The sequence below is a fragment of the Xiphias gladius genome, chromosome 19, assembly GCF_016859285.1.
Source record: "Xiphias gladius isolate SHS-SW01 ecotype Sanya breed wild chromosome 19, ASM1685928v1, whole genome shotgun sequence".
NCBI lineage: Eukaryota > Metazoa > Chordata > Actinopteri > Istiophoriformes > Xiphiidae > Xiphias > Xiphias gladius.
The window spans coordinates 14,153,285-14,173,947 of NC_053418.1; the positions used below are offsets into that span (position 1 = coordinate 14,153,285).

Consider the following 20,663-nt stretch of genomic DNA (forward strand, 5'->3'; position numbering starts at 1 on the left):
ACTTTCACATGTGCAGGAGCGGGTTGTATTTTTGTGAGAATACTTTTTTCAAAATAGGAGCTGGTCACTTTCTGGCTTCCAGATCACTAATTGAGGATATTGAAAGAGACACTCAATTCCTTGGAAAGTTAAACTTGCGACACGCTCACATTACCAGGCTCACTTCTCTTGGCATTAGTCTTTTGTCACTCTTCTGCTCTTCTATCTTGCTACCTGTAGAGGTATAAATAACATGCTGTCATCTGTGGCTTCGCCTGCGCTATCTCTATGGCATGTTACAACAGAGTGCGGGCCCCACGGGGGTGACTAGGTTTAATCTCTTTAAGCAGTTACATAATGGCCCCCAGTTCATGTTTTAATCAGCGAATAGATGGCTGTGCCCAGGGACGAATAATCACATCTATAACTTTCTAATCTAATATCCAGCTACATTCAAGTGGATTAGAGAGGAGCAGCGAGGGAAAGGAGGGGCACAGGTGGTACACCTAGATGTGAGTGTTTGTAGGAGGATTTATTTGTGTGTTATTTTGAGATAGAGAAAATGAGAGTGAGAGATCATGTGTTTCTGTTCTGAGTTTGCACATGTGTGTGTGTGTGTGTGTGTGTGTGTGTCCGTGTGTGTGTGTATCCGCTAACTGTCTATTGCAAAACACACTGTCCACAATATCAATCCTCTCAGATCACTTTTGATTTTAGTCGTTTGGCGGGTTGTTTGGTGATGAGTACTGACAATCTCATTCCCTAGATGGCTCTGTGTGACCCGTGCTGTGCGCTGTGCACTGGGTGCAACATCACCGTGGGAACAAAAATGAATCAAGAAATTTATCCAGACAGACAGACGGACAGATAGACAGACAAGGAGAGAATGTATCAGAGTCATCAAATTGAATTGTTTCCTGACACACACACACACACACACACACACACGCACACACACACACTGACTCACATTGTAGGATTTAGCAGGAAAAACAAGATGCAGAGTCTACAATAAATTAAATTGAAAATCCCACCCAGCATGTGACCTCATAGGCAGTAAAGACTGTATTGTACATTTATTGTATACAATTATGGTGTTTGTAGTTTTATTTGTTTACATAACTACAATCTGTGTAATGGTCTAAAGATACAAACATTACAGAACTAAGCATGGAGAAAATCAATGCAATGTTCATTTCTTGATTGGAAGTTGGACTCTTCATCTGCGACATTCCATGACATAGTTCAGTGCATCTTATTTCTTTAGTGATAATTAAACATGAAAGCCGATAAAACTCATACAGCTCAATGAGAGCAGGTCATTCAGTCAGACCACTTTGAAGGCAGACATTGTATATAAGAGGAAGGGAATACTGTATGGAAAAAAACAGTGATACTGACAAATATTTTAAAAAACAAAATTAATAAAGCAAGGACATAGAGACAGGGCTCTGACAAGCGAACAACATGAGAAAAAAAGTGGCCAAGAAGATGTATAAGACAGACACTTGCAGTCAAGCAACAAAGCCAGCTTTATGAGCACAAAGTAATGCAAAGTTTCTTTACTGCTCAAAGACTAAGTGGCATTCTTTGAATGGAAACTTCTGAGACAGTTCGGCACATCGTAGATATATTAGCTGATGTGTGTGCACCTGCATTGCAAATGTGAGTGTTAATGCAAGTGTATTTGTGTTTGCTTGCCCCGTGCATATTGTCATTTACTCATCTGATTTCTACATGTTGATGAAGATGCCTCAGCAGGAATTCAGATGGGTGAAAATGGGGTTGTACATCAAAATACAACTGCCCTTTTAAAGGTACCCTTTGGAGTTTTTGTCCAGTAGTAGCACTATGAGTGCTCACTAAGAGTGAGTTTTGTTAATAGCAAGTACACGCATAGGGATGCACATATAAGCATGCAATCACGAGGGGAAGGCAATACACATTTCTGCCGCTGGTTTCACAGTAATCAGCTGACTGACAGTTGCTGGCATCAACATGGAAAGTAATGAGGTAATGCAGCATTAAAGGCTAGGATGAATAAGACTGGAAGCTGGCAAAACACAGATGGAAACAATGCATGATTTAAAACATTTAAAAAAATGGCTTTGCAAACGTTATGAGAAGAAAATTCACTCAACACATTTATCAGGCCCCAAGTGTATACACAGTGCATTTTGGTGAGAAACACTGAATATAAACAAACTGTCTACAAGAAAACTTCATAGGACATGTTTAAAGTATGTTGTATTGTGATATTGCACTTAACCACTCACTGATCTAACATGCAATGGGGAGAGGCAGGCAAACATCGTGGTTTCCTATTAATATCTTTTATTTTTTAAGTAACAAAAAGGTAAAGCAATAGCAACCCTTCCTTGATCACAGCACAGTAGGGACGGGAAGTAAACAGGGACGAGGACTAGACCACAAAATACATTTTATAGGGCTGGGCAATATGGACCAAAAATACATCATGGTATTTTTTGGCTAAATGGCGATACACAACATATATCCCAGTACTGTGTATGAAGTGGACTAAATGTTCAGTTGTACGTCAAAGCCACAATATGTCAAAAGCACTTTCATTAAATTGAATTAATGAAAGTGCTTTTTCAAATTAAAGATAAATTATATAAGATAAACAGCCTGTGTTAAATAAAAAAAGGCCAATCCATTGTTTCCCACAGGTTGATAATTTACTTGTGGTGATGGGTAGTGTGGTGTGTCTGATATGCATGCAGAGATCCATGCAGTTTACAGGGGGAGAGAGTAACTGAGGTTATTTTCTGTAGCTACGTTTTACAGGTGTCCCATACATGCCTCGCATGCAGACCCTCGGTAGACCCTACAATTTACTGATGTTCCTAAAATATCTCTCATGCAGGCTATCGGTAGATGCTAGCTAGGCAGCTGCGCAAAAAGGAGGGTCTAGTACACTCAGTTACTGCAGCGCATGCAACTCAGACAGGTGTGCGCCCAAAAATGAGTTGGTTTGAAAACACTAAAATGGGCTAATGTACCATTTACAAAAGTTGAAACCTAGTGATTTTATCTACCTGGGCAGCTCGCCCAAGCAGAGCCTATGTATGGGAAATGCTATCTGTGAGAATGCTCCTTGAGTTGATTTCAACAACAATAACAGACCGACTAAAATACAGTACAATTATCTTCGGCAGATTGGATGAGCGCTCTGTCTCCCTCCATGTTACAGGAGAACCTGTGAGCGAGTGGGGCCGGGTTTGTGCACAGACGCAGAGGGAGAGTGGGGCCGGGTTTGCGCGGAGAGTGTGAGAGAGGAAAGATGCAAACACCTGCACAGCAGTAACGCAACATCAAACTATATTGATATAAACTGTATTGTCTCATCCTGTATCTAACTGACTCATCCTATATCTCGTTTGAAAATATATCGTTACAGGTCTACCTTAAAAAGTCGATATACCGCCCAGCCCTAATTTCTTCTGTGGACGATCTGCCAGCTACTAGGCTTGCACCAAAAGATGTTTTCCACCTTGTTTTGGTTCCAAAGGTGTGTCGTTGAATATGTGCATCTGCCAGAAAATGTTGTGTGCAGGCTACACGTCATCTGAAATAGTCTGATGGGGAATACGCCATCTCTAATAGTGGTGATGGCCAATTTACGTAATTATTTATCATCTTCAAGGGCATCTTCAAACATAATAAAATCTCCAGCACTCCACCATCACACACCATCTAAACCACTATCCGAATTTTAGGTGCCCAAGGCATGTTTTTTTTTATCTCTGGAAACCTTTGTGTGGATAAGTGAAAATTTGAGAAGCTATCCTGTTGAATGGACTCTGGGTCACAGGGTTTCTTAATGGCCCTGGAGACAGTGCTTTCTACTAGACGGTAATTGAAAAAGTTTGAGTGAATACTGAATTCTCCGTGTTAATTTAGCTTTAAAAAGGGCATATACATGTATAAAAGTATGAACATGACTTTAATAATTTACTCATTTACAGCGGCAGATGAGAAGTCAAAAACACAGTCACTGAGAGACTCACAAGAGAAGTGGTGCAGAAAGCATGAATTTCCCAGCAAGTCTGGGGCTAGAAGCTGGCATGTCTATGAATATGTTTTTCTCGTGTCACATGCTAAACAGAGAGCTGGTCCTGTTGAAGGCTACTATTTACAGACTGCATTTTCTTTCAAAAGGCTGAGAAAAAAAATGTTTTTCTGTTTAAAAACTAATTTTCTAGGACAGCTGTAGCACATTTAGCAATTTGGAGTCCTATAAGCCAGGTGTGGACCCCATTCAGAGGAGCCATAGGAGGCTTCAGGACATCCCACAGAGAAACTGAAGCAGAAGGTCCTACATCGGTTTTATTTTAACAGTTCCTGGACTAGTAACATCAACAAATTAGTTTTGTTAATTTTGGTTCCTCTGACCAAAAGTTTAAATTTAAATCCAAAACAACAATTCTGTTTGTACTGCAAGACTCTTAAACCTAATAAGAAGGCACTGCCGAGTCATGGCTTAAAAAACATTATCTGTTATACCACAGCCATTTGACAGATCCAGCTCTGTCATTCAAGAGGAGGCTAGATGCCCACCATCTGCGTCTACTGCCTACCAGAATATGCTACCTTACCATGGGTCAGTGGGAGGTTCCACTTCTTTGCAGTATCCATGATCTGAAGAATTTTATTATTGAACCACAAAGCTCAGGCACATTCAGTTAAAGAGCTCAATAAAGGCCTGTTTATGATGCTCTGATATGGTAATGTTATTAAAAATACATGTGATTTTATAAAACCAGTCTTTCTGCAAATGCTATTTGTTATTATCTAAAATCTTCTATTTTTTTTCAAAGAACTGCTTTCTGTTTGGTTTCTTTGTGTGAAGTATTAATCTTTCCACAAACTTTCGTTTTGCTTCATGAGTCATGATATCACCTTTCATCAAAAGGCCGCATCCAAATCCATTGTTTTTCTGCCTTGCAGCATTTTGTCAGCAAACACTCTGTTAAAATGTTGACACCATAGCAGTGTTTTGGCTTGAGCATTTAGCATTGCTTTTTCAATTCAAGTTGAATTTACACTAAATGACACACACAGTCAATTACTTTGTAAGCAATTAGCTGACTTTATTATATGTGCATAACATTTCTGCATGTCTCCACAGTGGTTGCATACTTCACTCTGAGGCTGGGTTCGCTCATTCTCTCACTTTATGTCTCCTCCTCACGTGTCTTGCAAGTCTATGTACTGTTTGTTTCTATTGAGTGACTTGGGTAGACAAATTGAGTGATCTGAGGGTGCAGTGTATAAAAGAACAATCGAAACAAAATTACGGTACGGCCATGTTATGTGTTCAGATCAGATGCCGTACTGAGGAAGCAAAAATACTGTAATTCCTACTTGTGATTCCTACTTGTGTTACTGCTGAACACACAGTCCACATTGATCTTAGCCTGTTTGGAAGGCGATGATGTATTCTCACCTTTACCTTTAATAGGACATAAGCGCGTTTTCTGATCATGTGCCTTGACAGGTTGCTTGTGGAGACAAAATGGCATTTTGAGATAGATGGCCCACTATCACTTTCTTAAGATCTCTCCTGCCAAATTTCCCCAGAGAAATACTCTGGTACCTTTACAAATGACAGTTCAATTTATGTGTGTGTGTCCAAGTAAAACTCTCAGCAAACTGATTCCCATCTTGCTGCTTGTTGCTAATACAAAGTAGATTTGATACAGTCTTCGAGAGCTGTATGGGACCATGAAACTCTTACCACAATAACTTTTAAAAATGTGATCATTGTAGGATTTCAAGTAAAAACAACAAACCACTGGAGCTCTGACAGATGCAGATGTGCCCCAAGAGCCAGACACAGACAACACTTAACTCCCTCTCTCTTTCTAGGTGTTAACGTACTGGCAATCAGCCCAAGTGCTTTTTGATTAGCTCATTATTAATTCATGCAAACCCAAGGAACCTCAAATCACACTTAATTACAACTGTGATTCCAGCAGTGACCAATATTGATGTAATAAAAAATAATTGGGAGTATGCTGCTGCAGCAAACCCCTTTTTGACTGCAAGGGACCGAGAAAATCATGTGTTTAGAATATAAATTAAAAAAGTAAACTGAGCTGATGATAAGAGGCAACATCAAAAAAGAGAGAGGGAGAGAAATACTGGGTGACTATATTTGTACATGTGTGTAAAAATGCTTTGTCCTTTCACGTGTGAGGAGAATATTTTAATAGCGGCCAGTCTAAATGAAGAACGTTAGATAATGTTCTTCCTCGGAACACATTACAACTGCCGACTGTCTTTGTTGTCTGGTTTGCACTGAGAACTGATGAGTAATGTAGGATGATATGTTCTTTTTATGACTAAATAAGAGGTGCTACTTAGTTTAGTTAATAGCCTTTACATATGAGTTGTTGTGATTTTGGCCTTCAAGAAAAGTAACTCCCTTACTGGGTAAACATGAATTTTATCTATGTTTCATGGCATTGGACAAATTGGGGTGAACTCTAAAGCAGCATAACTGCTCTCTGTCAATGAGCTGAACTCTGATTTCTACGGCTTGACTTTGTAATTGGTGGTGGAGGTGGGTGCTAAGCCTCGGTCTTCCGTTTTTTTTGAGTTTATCCACTGTGGCATTAACACTCAAGTTCCTTCAGAATAATTTAGAGGCCTATTTTAAATCTCTTCACAACACTTGTTTGGTTTGTTGTGCACGGTCATTTGTTTATTCGGTTTATTCAGAGAACTACTGAAACATTGTGCAAATCAGGCTTACCCTGTCTCCTGGCCTCGAGACTCTGTAAAACAAAATTCATATTTAAAATTACTTCTTTGGTTCATTTGATTTCAAAGTTCATACTGCTCTCAATAATCTGAAATCAATAATTAAATAAATAAACAGTCTGCTGCCGTTCATCTGAAAACAAGGGAGTTCCTGAAAACCTGGCTTTTTGGAGATAAGAGTTGCTCATGTGATGGCAGTCTGGTTGCCTGATGATTTCCATCCCCATACTCCTATCGCCTCATCTATTCCCCTGAAGATGAAAGAAAACAGTTTGCAGCTACTTACTGGGACCCTGCAACACATTAGTGACTACTGCCATGGCCTTCAAAGACTGCCCGTCTCTGTGTGTGTCTGCGTGTGTCTGAAAGAGAGAGGGGGGCAGTGAGCTGTGACTGGTGTGTGCGCACACATGCATGTGTATTTAAGAGTTACTGGGCCCGGTATGTCTGTGTGTGTTAGTGTGTCCACGTGTGTGTGTGCTTGCTGACATTCTAAAGAGGTGTAAGGTCAGGGTTCATGTCAGCCCGACTCAGCTGTCACCCCCTGAGCTCTTTATAAAATCCCTCACAGCTCTTTCAGCTGCTGTTTGAACATCATCAATCTGGCATAGCCTGTAAACCTCAGGGTTGTGGAGGTTTTCACAGACACTCTGTCGTGTATTTATTCAGCGAAAAATGTCTTTTCTGTGTGTAACTTAATCGTTTGAAAATGTTTACCAAAAACTTTACAGGCTTAATAAATTCCAAGGCAAACAGAGTAACAAAATCCAAATGGCAAGGTCCAGCCAATGTGGGATCTTTCAGCTGAACGCTGGAGTGCCATATTTCTGGCAAATGTGTTGTATTTCAGCAGATTTGTTGGTGATGCTAAATTAAGAAAACAAGATGGGTTTATAAATTCTGGATTTCTTTAATCTACAAAAGGATAGGAGAAGTCTAATATGATGCACAAATGAGCTCGAGAGGTTATCGGGTAAGAACTAGAACTGAAGCGGTGAATTTAGTCTTGTCTTGGCAAAGATATACATGTTTGGAACTTAGTGAGTAATTAGATGGACAGACGAGTGGATTAAACTGAGGGATTGGTTTGAGAACTTTCCTTGAATGTTTGAGATCTTTTTTTTTTTCAATTGTGAAACTTGGTCACCTCTGGAGTCCATTGTAACTGCCCTTTGAATTCAAGCTGACTACCCTCAGGGAACAAGCAAGCAATAAACTAAGTCACCTTTTATGTCTAGAGCTTGAGAGTTTGGTTTTTTGAGTGTTGGACACAAAACATGTGAAGAAGAAGAGATTCAGCAGTTCACTCTTAGACCATCAATTGATGGCAAAGTTATTTGCTAACGTATTTAATTTACTCCAAAAAGTGAAAGGTGTTCTATTATGATTGAACTTAATGAGAAAGTATTACTTCTAAGGTCAGTCAGCCTTGGGTTCGCAAAATAACACCAGCATAGACAAAATCCTCTATAGTTCAGACACACTGAGAGCTAAACTTTCTTTGTCTTAAGTGGATGTTTTGAGAAAGAATGTTTCACTTTGAAGTCAATTTTTGTAAAAAGTCAATTAAAGCTTGTGTTCCCTTTAGTAGGTTTGTTTTGTTGTCGCAATGCCATTGCAGCTGCCGGACAGAGAAAATGGTGTTGATAAAGCTTCAGCTTTGTAGGAGCCTTTTAAGCTTTTATTATAAGAAAATTGTTTCTGAATGAAATGTTAACCTCACAATGTCTCAAGGTGTTTTCACAGTTTATGGTGTGCTGTGTTGTACTGTGTGCACAAAGACAGAAATTTTGACCAGAGGAATGATCTATTCTATTACTGTGCCAGTGAAATTGTAAAATGTATGTTCTGATTAAAGGGAGGTGAAAAAATGTCTTTTCTCCCTGCAAAGAGAGAAAGAAAGAAGAAAGAAAAACATTTACTGAATATTTTTCAAAGACAAAAGAACGAAAAGAAGACTACATGGCAAGGTCCTACTCCTTTGGTGCTTCAAGAAGTATTTTCCCCCTGGATAGTTAAGCATTTTTCTGATATCTGCGACACGGGGAAAAGAGAGAAACAATGAATGATAATCAAAGGTGGCCTTCTAGGAATGGTTGGAGGAAAGGAAGGGTTGCGGCTCGGTTGTTTCTCCTCTCTTACATAGCTTTGAAAAACCATATGCCATATGCACATGCAAGTATTTAGGAAGAAGAATACTAATCCAAATTGGTTTTGTGTCAAAAATCACAGGAAAGTTCATTCGGTCTTATGACTTGATGGGTAATCCAAAATCATTTTCCTTATTTCATCAGAGTTGACGCATAAATCCCAGATGAAAAGGCACACTAAGTCAGACATGACACTTTACAAAGGACAATAGAAAAGACGTTTTTAATGAATTTAATAAAAAGAAGCAGCTAAATTTAATCAAACTGGATTTTGTGTTTCTGTATTTGATTTTCACAATGTGTTTTGTATTTTCTCCCTCATGCTGTACCTCCATACATCCGTAAAAGGATAACTTGTGGTATAGTTATTTGTATTCAAATACAATAATTATTTGTATCCATAATTCTGGGGAGCAGCACATTCTGCACCTTAAAATATCTTTGCAATATAGTAAAATTTAAGAAAATACGAGTAGGATGAGATGCCAATCTGCTCACACATACTATGCTTACGGTAGGCTACAACTTTGTGTTAATCAAGGAGGTGATTTCATTAAAAAAACTAAATGAGTCTGTCATTGGACTGTTGTAAGTACTGCACCAAGTACTATTGCACCTTACTGCAATAGAGGAGATACCTTTGTCAAAATCAAACAAATGCATTCTGAGCTTATTCAATTGCAACAAAAGCCAAACAGAGTTAATAGTTTTAGAACAATAAAATTCTTTTCTGAATCCCCACAGCAAAATGTTTTTTTAGTGTCACTGCTTTGTGTGGGAAACAGCTTAAGTTTTCCTGAACAAGTTGCTGAATCCTATTTGCAGCAGTTGGTGTTATTCTGTTCTGTATTTGGGAACATTAAAAAAGGGATTACTCTGATGTAACATTTTTATATAAACACTGTTGATCTTACTATGCAGTCATTACCTTTAAAAAGCTTTTTCTAGCCTTTTTAGCTTTTTCTTTTTAATCAACTCCTTCAGGATGGCAGTCAAGCTTCTTCATAAGGAGTTTGCACAGTTGAAGAATAAAACTTTGGTTAGATGGACAAGACGTCACAATGCTCCTTTTGGTTTAGGGACAGCAAAGCCAAGTTAATCAATCAGTTGATCTTGATAATGTAATTTACTTTAATCTAAATCAACAACCTGCATCACCATGTTTAACAGTATACTGTGTTTATACGCAGTATACTTTCTCTATGTCAGACATCATCACGTGTAGAGAATATTTTGCTGTATTGTTCAGTTTTTTGCTTTGGGTTCAGTTTGACTTGACTTTGATTTACTGGATTGGGAAACCTTTCTGTGTGTGTGTGTGTTTTCTCTTTCCATAGTGCCCCACACGCACAACCCCTCACTCAAAACCTTTTCACTGATTGACTCACACCTGTGGAAAGAGTCCCAGTTAGCCTGTTTCATCAACCCTGTCTCCTACAAAGTAATACAACTAATTTAAAACAGCAAATATGCCTCGTAGGAAGTGTGATTGTGAAAGGATTACGTTTTCTGTTAAGAAAATGAGGATGTGCTGTTAATTTACATATTTGGCAAGCCTCAAATATGTTGATACTGAACCAATTAATTGGAAGTTCACAAACAAAGTTTTTTTTTGTTCCTGCTAAAATATCAGATTTTGTAGTACAATGGCCATTAGTAGTGAAGCATTATTAAACCTTTTTATGGTTACATTTAGGCACTAACAGCACTTGGTCAGGTTAGGGAAAAATTGTGGTCTGTTTTAATACAGAAAAAGTCATCACTGTTTTCAGACATAGCATGTTTATTTACACTTAACCATGATTTTTCCCAAACTTCAACCGAAGTGTATTTGTTGCCAAAACCGAAACATAGACAAGACTATGGAAGCAAACCCGGGTCTCTGGTGTGACAGATGTACGCCCACGATCCAATCAGACTACATCCCGGTGACTAGCTGCTGTTAATAAATATAGCACTTCATTCATTAAAAATAAAAAGTTGCCTCTGAACGTTATTCAGCCAGCGATTATGTTGCCACCACGACTTATTTGGGAAAGCAGATTAGTTGTATATGTATGTCATTTCCAGGAGACAGGGTTGGTTTCATCCAGATTGAATGGATGAAGGATACTTTGAAAAAGGAGCAGAAAACCAGAGCTGGCACAGGAGGCAGAAAAAAGTGAAAATGGGCTGGCCAACGCTGTGATGCACGAGCCCAAAGGGCAAAAGGCAAGAGCAAATCAAGCTGTACTGCAGTGACTGAAATCAAGTACCGTGCTTGTGTTTCTCTCTCTCTTTTTCTCCTATTTTAGCCTCAGTTGGAGGCAGCAACAGAGGAAACCCTGCCTGCAGTGGCCTACCTGACATTGTGTGGTCAGAGCCACGTTTTCATCGAGGGGCAACCCTAACATGATCGGTGTTAAAACATGCCACTGGCTAGAGGAGTCTAGGAGCAGGGAGCCACACACCGTGTAGGGGATTCCAAACTGAGGGATCTCATCACCCAAACAAGGACACACTCTGTGGAGAGCAAACTAACTATCTTAAAGCTATCTTAAAACTCGCCACTGATTTTTAGTGGTTTAATTGCACTTAGTTGCATATAAATGAAGTGATTCTGAGAGTTGACCTGCTTCTGTGCTTTGGGACAAGAGCTATACATTTTTGCTGAAGCTAAATTAAGCTAATTTTTCCCGCACTTTTTCATTCCCTTCATTTTTGCTTTCATAGGTGTAAGTCCATGCAGTGGAAACAAAAAGGGCGGAGTCTGCAGGAAGCAACATCTTTCAGAAGTCAAGAAAATAAAACAGCAGCCCAGTGGCTCTTGGTATTCATTCATAGGGTGGTCTGTTTTCTGACAGACACTCAGCTAGACAGCGATGAATTAAATCCCATCATGTTACACGGACATTACCACATCATTAACTTGGTGTTTCATCAATTTCACAACGGTCTCGAGCACCAGAGGTGCCTGTCATCATAAAGAACTGTGTGTGTAGCAGGATTTCACCTGCACAAACCTGCTGTACATAGGAAGCTCTGTGGCTCAAACGAACCCCGACAACGGTACGTTTGAAGATGTGACCACCTCCCTGCACTTGATTTCTGTCTCAAGTGGAAGAATACTATGTGACTCCCACCAAGGAGATCGTTTTCTTTGTGGAAACATACAAGCAGCAGGGAAAAGAGTGGCCTGTGGCACTCATCACAGAGGCATTAAATACTTCTGATGGGCAGGTTCGCCAAGTGCGAGTCAATATGATGAAAGGATTGTGCAACAGTTACATAAGGTCTACCAGAGATATTCTTCCTCCCCTATCTAGAAAAGATTGGGGATTAAATTTAGACATGACACATAACTGATGTCTGGTGGAGAGTATTTTGCTCACTTGTCCATTTTGTGGCTGTTTTGATCATTTGCAAAGTAATAATGACATATGAACTGCACGTGGAAATAAGACATTTCCTTTGCTGATCCTGAGCTGCATTCCCTTAGGAATTAAGATAAATACTTAATTAAAAATATTTAATTAAGGAAAGCCATAGTACAATACTATCTATACAATATGTGCAGTATCCCTCATTTGTACATTGGGATCATTATTGTGTTTCTTTTCAGTTTCACACTGAACTGTTTGGTACCTATTAAAGTGAAGGCTGTGATGAGTCGTGACTTCACGTAATTTGTTGGATGAGTTTTAGCATGCTGTTAAATTGCGTTGCCACAGTACAATAATAGTATAATGTCTTTGCTTCCATAAATACAGGAAATGTTCCAGATTGGCCTAACACCCATAGTAAAAGCAGTGGAGCATTAAATACAATCACACTTACTTCTAGTGTTGATTCCTTTTTTTACTTATACATTTTGAAGAAGCTCTGGACCATGGTCTGATTGCTGTGTTCGCAGATTGCAGCGCTCAGTCTGCAGAAGGAAACAAGCTGCTAGTTGCAATTATTACGGTACCTATAAACTCTGCAATATTAACAGCCCCACGCTTGCTAGAGGGGCTAAAAAGTGCTCCATTAACTTGTTCGCACATGCTCCAAAACAAGCATTCAATACTTCTGTATCTCACGATCAAGGAAATGAGATTCAAATGACGAGACTGTTAGTTGCCAAACAGAATGCCAGGCGTGTATCTAGTGATGACAGAGCTTTTAACTATTTTTGCTTAATTGGTTTGCCTTTTTAAAAACCTAAATTATTTCATAAATTTTGAAATAAAACACTGAAATGGAAAAAAAAAAAAACTGTTGAAGGGTGAGAACATCCAATTAATTAGTTAGTTAGTTAGCTCCAGATATAACCAAAATGAAAAGAAACACATTTCAAGTATAAACGCAATGGCCTTCAGCTACTGTGATGACTTGTATTGTTAAGTAGCAGAGGTGGTGAGAATTCCAAAAAAATTCACAGATTATCCAGAAAAAGAACCTCCTTTGTAGTGTGAATGATACTGGAAGACAGGTAAAGACATTGATATAATTCACTTTAAACAACTTACTATATCCAACATGCTCAATTAAGGACTTGTCTATGTAGGTAGTGTACATGGGAAATGGGGGGGGAGGAAATCAGGAAAATACAATAAAAATCAAACCACATACACAACGCTTTCTTCTGCACTCTTGTTCCTTACATGGCTACAGCCCCCCTTCTCTGTTTTTTTTTTAAAAATGTATTCCAAAAAATATACATAACACCCTAAACTGAGATAAAGTCAGTAAAGAATGTCTACACGCATGTAGGGCAAGGGGAGGAGGGATACATGAGATGTGTGGAAGGAGGGGGGGCGAGGGAACACAAGTGAAATAAAGGTATTTAAATGAAGACAAAAAAGACAAGAGGGGAGGAAGGAGAGGAGGATGATGGGGAAAGGGAATGAAGAGGTAGATGAGGAAAGGGAAGGATGTCAACAAAGAGGAAAAAGAGGAAAGAAGCTGGAGAAAACAGTGATCTGGAGTGAGTAACACATCCAAGGAAAACTGGTGCCAGAAATCTTCCCTTCGCTCTTCTCCATTAAAAAAGACCCGCAGCACTCTGACCTCCATCTCTTTCCGTTTCTCCTCATCATCTAATATTGGTCTTAAAAGTAATTTACAGCAACATATGTGGTGAGGCATCAAAAGTGCATTTAGCAGATAAAGATGCCATTGCTGACAGAAATGTGGTGCCTGGAGCAAGGCGACAGCTCTGTATTCTCCTCTCTCTTGCAGATGGTTTTTCTCTCCACCAGCTGCACTCTCCCTGTCGTCTCTCTTTCCTCCTCTCCCCTCCATGTCTTCCTCCTGTGTTTTCTCTCCTGTCTTTTATCTATCCTGCCACCACCAACTCCTTCTCTCCCTCCTTTGCCACGCTCTTCTCCTTCTATCTGTCCTTACTTCCGCCCACACATCTCCATCCCTATTTCCCCCTTGCCACCTCCTACTCAACTCCCTCCTTCCTCCGTCATCCTGATTTCATGGCCATTTAAAGGAAACCATTCATCATGAGTTCCTGCGTAATGTTTTCCAAAAAAGGAATGCCTTATTCAAGCTATGTCGCTTCATGACCCAGGAGCTTATTTCCTGTTTCTATGGCGTGACACAGCTTAGGTGCCACTGTAGCCCTCTGTACAGGACACGACTGTCTCATAGAGGCTTAACTCTCCTTTAACACCTCCTTTAACAAAGTGTGGCAAACAGAGTCCCAGTTTTTAAGACTCTAAAATGGCTCGACAGGGGATCAAATCCCAAACCTCTTACAACCAGTCCACTGATCTGTAGCCTTCCAATAAAACTTGAGCATCAGCCATAATACATCCACATCAACCTTTCCCTCTTGTCCTCTCTGGCACTCTCTCCTCTGCCCTTTCTCATCCATCTCTCTCTTTCTGCTCCCCCAACCTCCTTCACTACACAGTTTTTTTTTCCTCCGGATTTACAGTATTGCCTTTCGGCTTCTTCCCTGTAAATACTTCCCACCATCCCTCCACCTTCTTCTTCTCTCACTCTTTTACAAGACAGCATAGTGTGGGTAATGTGCTGTTGAGTTAATGGGTTCATTTTTCAGCATCTTTCTCCTTTAGTTCATGTCTGAGCAGAAAAGAAAAGGGGAGTTTTGACTTCATCATAGTGAGGTATGATGAGGATTACAAATTATGATTTTCATCGTTACCTCAAAGTGAATAATCCACCTCTAAACAAGTATGTTATTACAGGAAGTTAATTTGGGTGTTGAAAGTCCTTGTACTTTAACTAACTGCTCCTTAAGTTAGACATAGCAGCTAATTCTTAAAGGAATAGTTTGACATTTTGGGAAACACACCTATTCAGGTCAGATGAGAAGGTTGATACCACTCTAATATCTGTCTGTATAAAACTACAGCCAGCAGCCAGTCGGCTTATTTTAGCATCAAAACTTGAAACGGGGACACAGCTAGCCTGGTTCTGTCCAAAAGTAACACCAAAATACTTACCAGCACCTCTAAAGCTCACTAATTAATACAGTATATCTCGGTTGTTTAATTGATACAAAACAAACTGTGTGAAAACTAAAATTTGTGATTTTACAGAGGGTTATGGGCCCAACTATTTCTTGCCAGACAACCAGGGGTGGTTCCAAGAAGTAGAATTCCCACGGCACTTCAATATGTGATTAACTGCATATGTCACAGCTTTCAGGCCAACCAGGACACTTCATAGTGTAAGAACAGTTAACTCACTGTTGCTGTCTTGTGCCCTCATGCACTGAATCTCATCCCATTTGAGCGTCCAGATTTCACATTCATGAAACAACTTAGTTTTTTATTAAGTGACCCTGAAAACAGGCTCTTGCTCCCCCTCTCGCTAACTCCTATCTCTCTCCTCACATTTTTTCTCCAGTGTGCAATAGTTGTTGGGTCCAAACACCGCCCCCACCAATCTCCAACCCCAAATACGCTGCTTTTTCCTCAGTTTTTTTTTTGGAGGGCACCCTGTTGGTAGTAAAGGGATTCAGAGAAGGAAAATAGATCTATCCAAAAAGAATCAACAGGGAAGAAGACAGGACAAATCTCGCTGGTAGTTTATACAGCCTTTTGACAACAACCACAAAGGAAAACAAAAAGGCATATCTAATATGAAAACAAAAATGTTGCATATTGCAAATACTCCATGTTATCTCTCAAAATATGTTTTTGTTATTTACACAAAATGTCATTGAGTATCAGAGTTATGCAGGAGAGTTTACTTCAAAATTAGAAGAAAATGGGGCGCACAAATAGAAAGATGAAATATTCCATTGGAAGATTCTTAACCTGAAAGATAAGTAAATGAAAGGAATGAAGGTGGTGTAGGGGGATAAAAGGAAAAGGCAAGACAGGCGGCTTTTTGTTGGTGTCAATATCATTTGGAAAAGTGATAGAAATCAACCTTGCTTCACCTACTTATCTCTGCAATGTGAGATGTTTCTACTTTTGACAACACTGAAAGTGCCTCTGCCTCTCAGTGTGTGCTTACGTACTAGATGTATTTACATGCACATTTGTGAGCCGAAATGACATCCCCGAAAGAATGTGTGCATGTGTGTGTTTGTATTTGTGTTTGTGTGTGTACAAACAGATAAGGCTTTGAGCATCTGAGATATTTCAGAAAACTAACGCAGGCTTGATGCCCTTGTGTGATCAAAAAATACGGGGCTTCTTTCATTACCTCTGACGGAGGAACACATTTGGATGTTTGCCTGCCCCTCTCTCTCTCTCTCTCTCACTCCGACTCAGCCTGAAGGGAGCGGAGAGTGTTGAAACGCTGTGCATTGGAGAACCTTTTTAACAAGGTGGAAAAGCAGCACTGCTTTGGAATTCAGAACTCATGAAGGCTGGGTAGCTGCACTGCTGATTCATGCTAAATTAAGGAGAAGCATGAATTCACCTTATGGGTTGTTTCTTAGGAAACTAGGTTACTTATGCGCCTTCCCTTGGAAAGCAAATTGTTGATATATTCTAAAGCACAACATGTTCACTGACGAGCATTTGAATCTGAACTGCATGATACATCTTTAGGACAGAGTAAAAAGAGAGCCTGACCTTCAGCCAGAAAACCTTGCATCCACTGGGCTGAAATGTCCTGAATCTCTACCATCTTCAGGGGCGCTGATCTGTGATTCACCATCTGAGTTGGCCTCTCTGTTGAAGAACGAGAGTAAAAAGAATAATATCTTATTATACTATTTATGAAGAGGGCTGTTTTCAATCACATGTATAGATGGAAACTATGCTGAAGTATCTGACATAAGCTTTTAACATAAGCTTGTTGCACTGTATCATGTGGAGGAGGAGCATTACATTGCTAATTTCTACTATCACATTGAGAAATAAGCTTGGTATATTCGTTATGCCGATTCATTGTATTTTACATGAAAAATAGCATTTTACATATGAAAAATGGCATCTCGTCAGACTCTGATGCCTCCCTTTGATGTTAAACCGTGTATCATTTTATGATAAAAACACATTAGTTATGCATTATTCACAACCATATGAAAAACAACAAGCCTTGATTATCTAGCAAACATGAACAAATGTTTAAAAAGAAAAACAAAAACAAAAAAAAGCAGATTTAACATACACCGATCAGCCACAACATCAAAACCAGTTACGGATTTTAATGTTGTCGCCGATCGGTGTATGTAATCTACAGTAAAAGTCACCGTGCCTTTGTTATCACGTCCTGATGTGAATGTTTCATATCTTATTCTGATGTTTTTAGTGTTCCTAAGATATGACAGTATCCAATAAATTAGACACAACCTACTGTGCAGCTCACACAGTCAATTTTCAATCAAGTGTACATACTGTAACAACCCTGTGCCTGTAAAAACTAGAAAAACTAGTTAATTAGCTATCTGCACACTTTCTATAAAATCTTTCAGAAAGTGTATGAAAAGGCTGAAAAAGAATGAGCTCTTAGCCATGATGGTGGCTGTGAAGTCTGAAGTTCATAAATCATGCAGCGATTTAAGCCACAGCTGTAGCCTCTATTCTACTCTGATGAATATATTTATTATAAACCAAATACTTTAAAAATGTGTCTTCAGAGAGAGAAAGAGAAAAGGAAAACACAAGAGTGAAGGAGATGAGGTGGAGGAGGGTGAAATTTAGTGGACCGGAGAAAAGGGAAGGAAAAAACTAAGACTGATGATGGTGAAGTTAATTAAGTCTAATGTCAGGGAGGTGGTAGAAAGGTGGGGTTCTCTGCCAAAACTGAGAATAATGGTGGTTATTGCAGAATGGATTACACAACAAGAGAACCAGCAAATAAAGTAACACAAGTAAAAAATCATCATTTGAAGCAATGTGACTGACCGAAAATCATCTTCAATCACCATTTTTCAACCTCCATTTATTATTTCCAAGATTATTTCCACCTATATCACATGTATTTTCATCATAAAGGCTTTTTTTTTTTTTTTTTTCCCAGGCAACATGGCAATTTGACATACTTACTAACAAAAGCTGCAAACGGGAAACAGCACAAAGTACACAGCAGAATTTGCATGGACACCAAGAACTTGCTTTGTAATTAATGCAACACATTGGCAATAACCCCTCGGGCGGTACTGCCTCGGAGCACTAAAGCTGTGATGCAACTGACAAGTTTTTTGGGTAATGTGACGGTATATCTTTCCTGGGAAAAGAAATTGAAATGGGAACAGATTGAAATAAACTGCGAAAAAGTTTCCAGGACAATAAGTTTTTTTTATGTATTCCGTGCAATGGCTCCTCAGGCAACGGTGCTCTCAAATGCTACCCAAGATGTTTTCTAGCAACTTTGGCAACTTTCCATATTGGAGGTTACAGATGGGCACCTGGGTAAAGGTGAAAGATCGATGCAACTCCATGAGCAGACACACATCAAGTAAAACAAGACAAATCCTATAAAGATAACGGTGATAGTAGTTCTTATATTTGCATATTCTAGTTAATGTGTACAGAAATTCCTCCTTCCTTTCTTCCAAAAAACATTAAGCATATATACTGTACAAAAAAAAAAAAAAAAAAAGATGATTCAGTTGAAAATTAGTGTTGCCATTTCTCACAACCACTTTACTGTCTGCTGGTGTCCACAGATCGTTCTGATGACCATTTGCTTATCTTGTGACCCCTTCCAGCCACATGCCAACCGTGTTTAAAAAATGCAAGGGCCTGCACTGGGGTTGGCATGCTGCTACAGGTTCCAATGACAAGATAAAAGACACACTGAGAATGCCAGCTTGAAGGCTTATCAGGTGCCAAGACACCGAAGTAATCAGGAGAGCAACAATTTGATCTCTGTCTCCATCTCTGTTGAAAAAGTTAAATGAATACACCTCGGTGCAATCGACAAAGTAGTCTTTTTGGTTGGGGGGGCTTGCATATATTTGACTGGCAAACACAATGCATTGCTGGATGATGCTGACCTGCACTGCGGCAAAAGGTAAGCCAGGATCAACATTTTTTCTGGACCACCCTGCTGTTGTTTTTGGTTGCAGTGCTATTGTTGGTCTGAATCTGGCCGTAGCCTTTTGAGGTTTTTTTTGCCTGTTCAAACTGCTATTTAATTGCAGATTCGAATCCCACCTTTTGTCCAAGGAAAGATCTGTTTTCACTGCACTTGTTCTGCTTTCTGGTCTAGTTTAACTCTAATACACACAGTCACATTCCATAAACTGCATCGAAAGCATGTTATTCATTCATTTAACTTTGCATTCTCTCTAACACATACCATGAAACAGAAACTAGAACTACCAGTCTGATCTTGTGGGGTTACTCTTCTTTTCATAAAGTGCTCAGAAGTAAAGTAGTTTTCAGGTATATGGCCATCCTGAGAATGAACACCTTCGTCATCACCTCCCACACAGGAATCATGAACCAGCCATAGAGGTGAGTGTTTTTGTGGGATGAGAGGTACTCCTATGGGGCTTTGGCTGAATGATTGTGCTCACCTCCACTGGTAAAGAGGGAGAGAGACCGTGGGTTTGCACCTGGCTGCTTTGGAGGGGATCATGTTGGGTTGTCTGAAGTGGGAGATGATACTTTTCCCAGGGGGACTCCACTCATCTCCTCTCCTCTGCTGGTCTTTGTTGTCTGTCACCGCCTCATTTTCTCCAGTTTTCTCTATTTTCACCTCAACGTGTCTCCCCAAAACATCCTCTTTTTCTCTGTCTACATGTCGTGACACTCAGTGCATTTACATGTACTCCAGGCAACATACGATTATTAAAACTGTCATGTCTAAACCTTTACTGAATTGTTTAACTTACATTGACATCATGACTGGGTTGAGTAGAACCAGAGCTTGATTACTCATCAATCTTTCAAAGTACTCTGTGGTCTTTACAGGATAGCTGCAACATTGTCAGGGTTTCTTGAGGTTCAAGGCCTGAATTTTTTGTTCGTAGTCCCAAATCTTTTTAGATTGTCCACACTTTAAGTTGGCTAAATCTGTAAATGTATAAGTTTATCTTAGTTTTGGCCTCCTGTCTCTACTAAGCTGGCATTTTCCATACCCAAATACTGAGCTTTTTGAAAATGATGACATAAGCCTGCTCAGACACAGTCAGGGGCTCTAGAGCAGTAAAATTAAAAGACAACTTTGTGTTGCCACTAACCATCTCTATGAGCACACATTTTGTATATCAATACCGTGGTTTCCACAGCACAGGTGTATTTAAGGCTATTTTTCAGATAGATTTGCAATCATAAAATCATGCCTTGATGCACACCTCGGTGCATCATGTTTGTTTAGTTATCTGACAACAGA

The 20,663-nt window shown here is 39.5% G+C and overlaps 1 protein-coding gene across 2 annotated transcripts in view; it reads right to left on the bottom strand.

The window, feature by feature from the left end:
- LOC120805303 (netrin receptor UNC5C-like) overlaps positions 1-20,663 on the bottom strand; it is a 357,857-nt gene that overhangs the window by 192,419 nt on the left and 144,775 nt on the right. For both annotated transcript variants that reach the window (XM_040155423.1, XM_040155422.1), the window contains one exon: positions 16,949-17,047. In XM_040155423.1, the coding sequence (XP_040011357.1) occupies positions 16,949-17,033 (85 nt within the window). In that variant the 5' untranslated portion in view covers positions 17,034-17,047. The remainder of the gene's footprint in view (positions 1-16,948; positions 17,048-20,663) is intronic.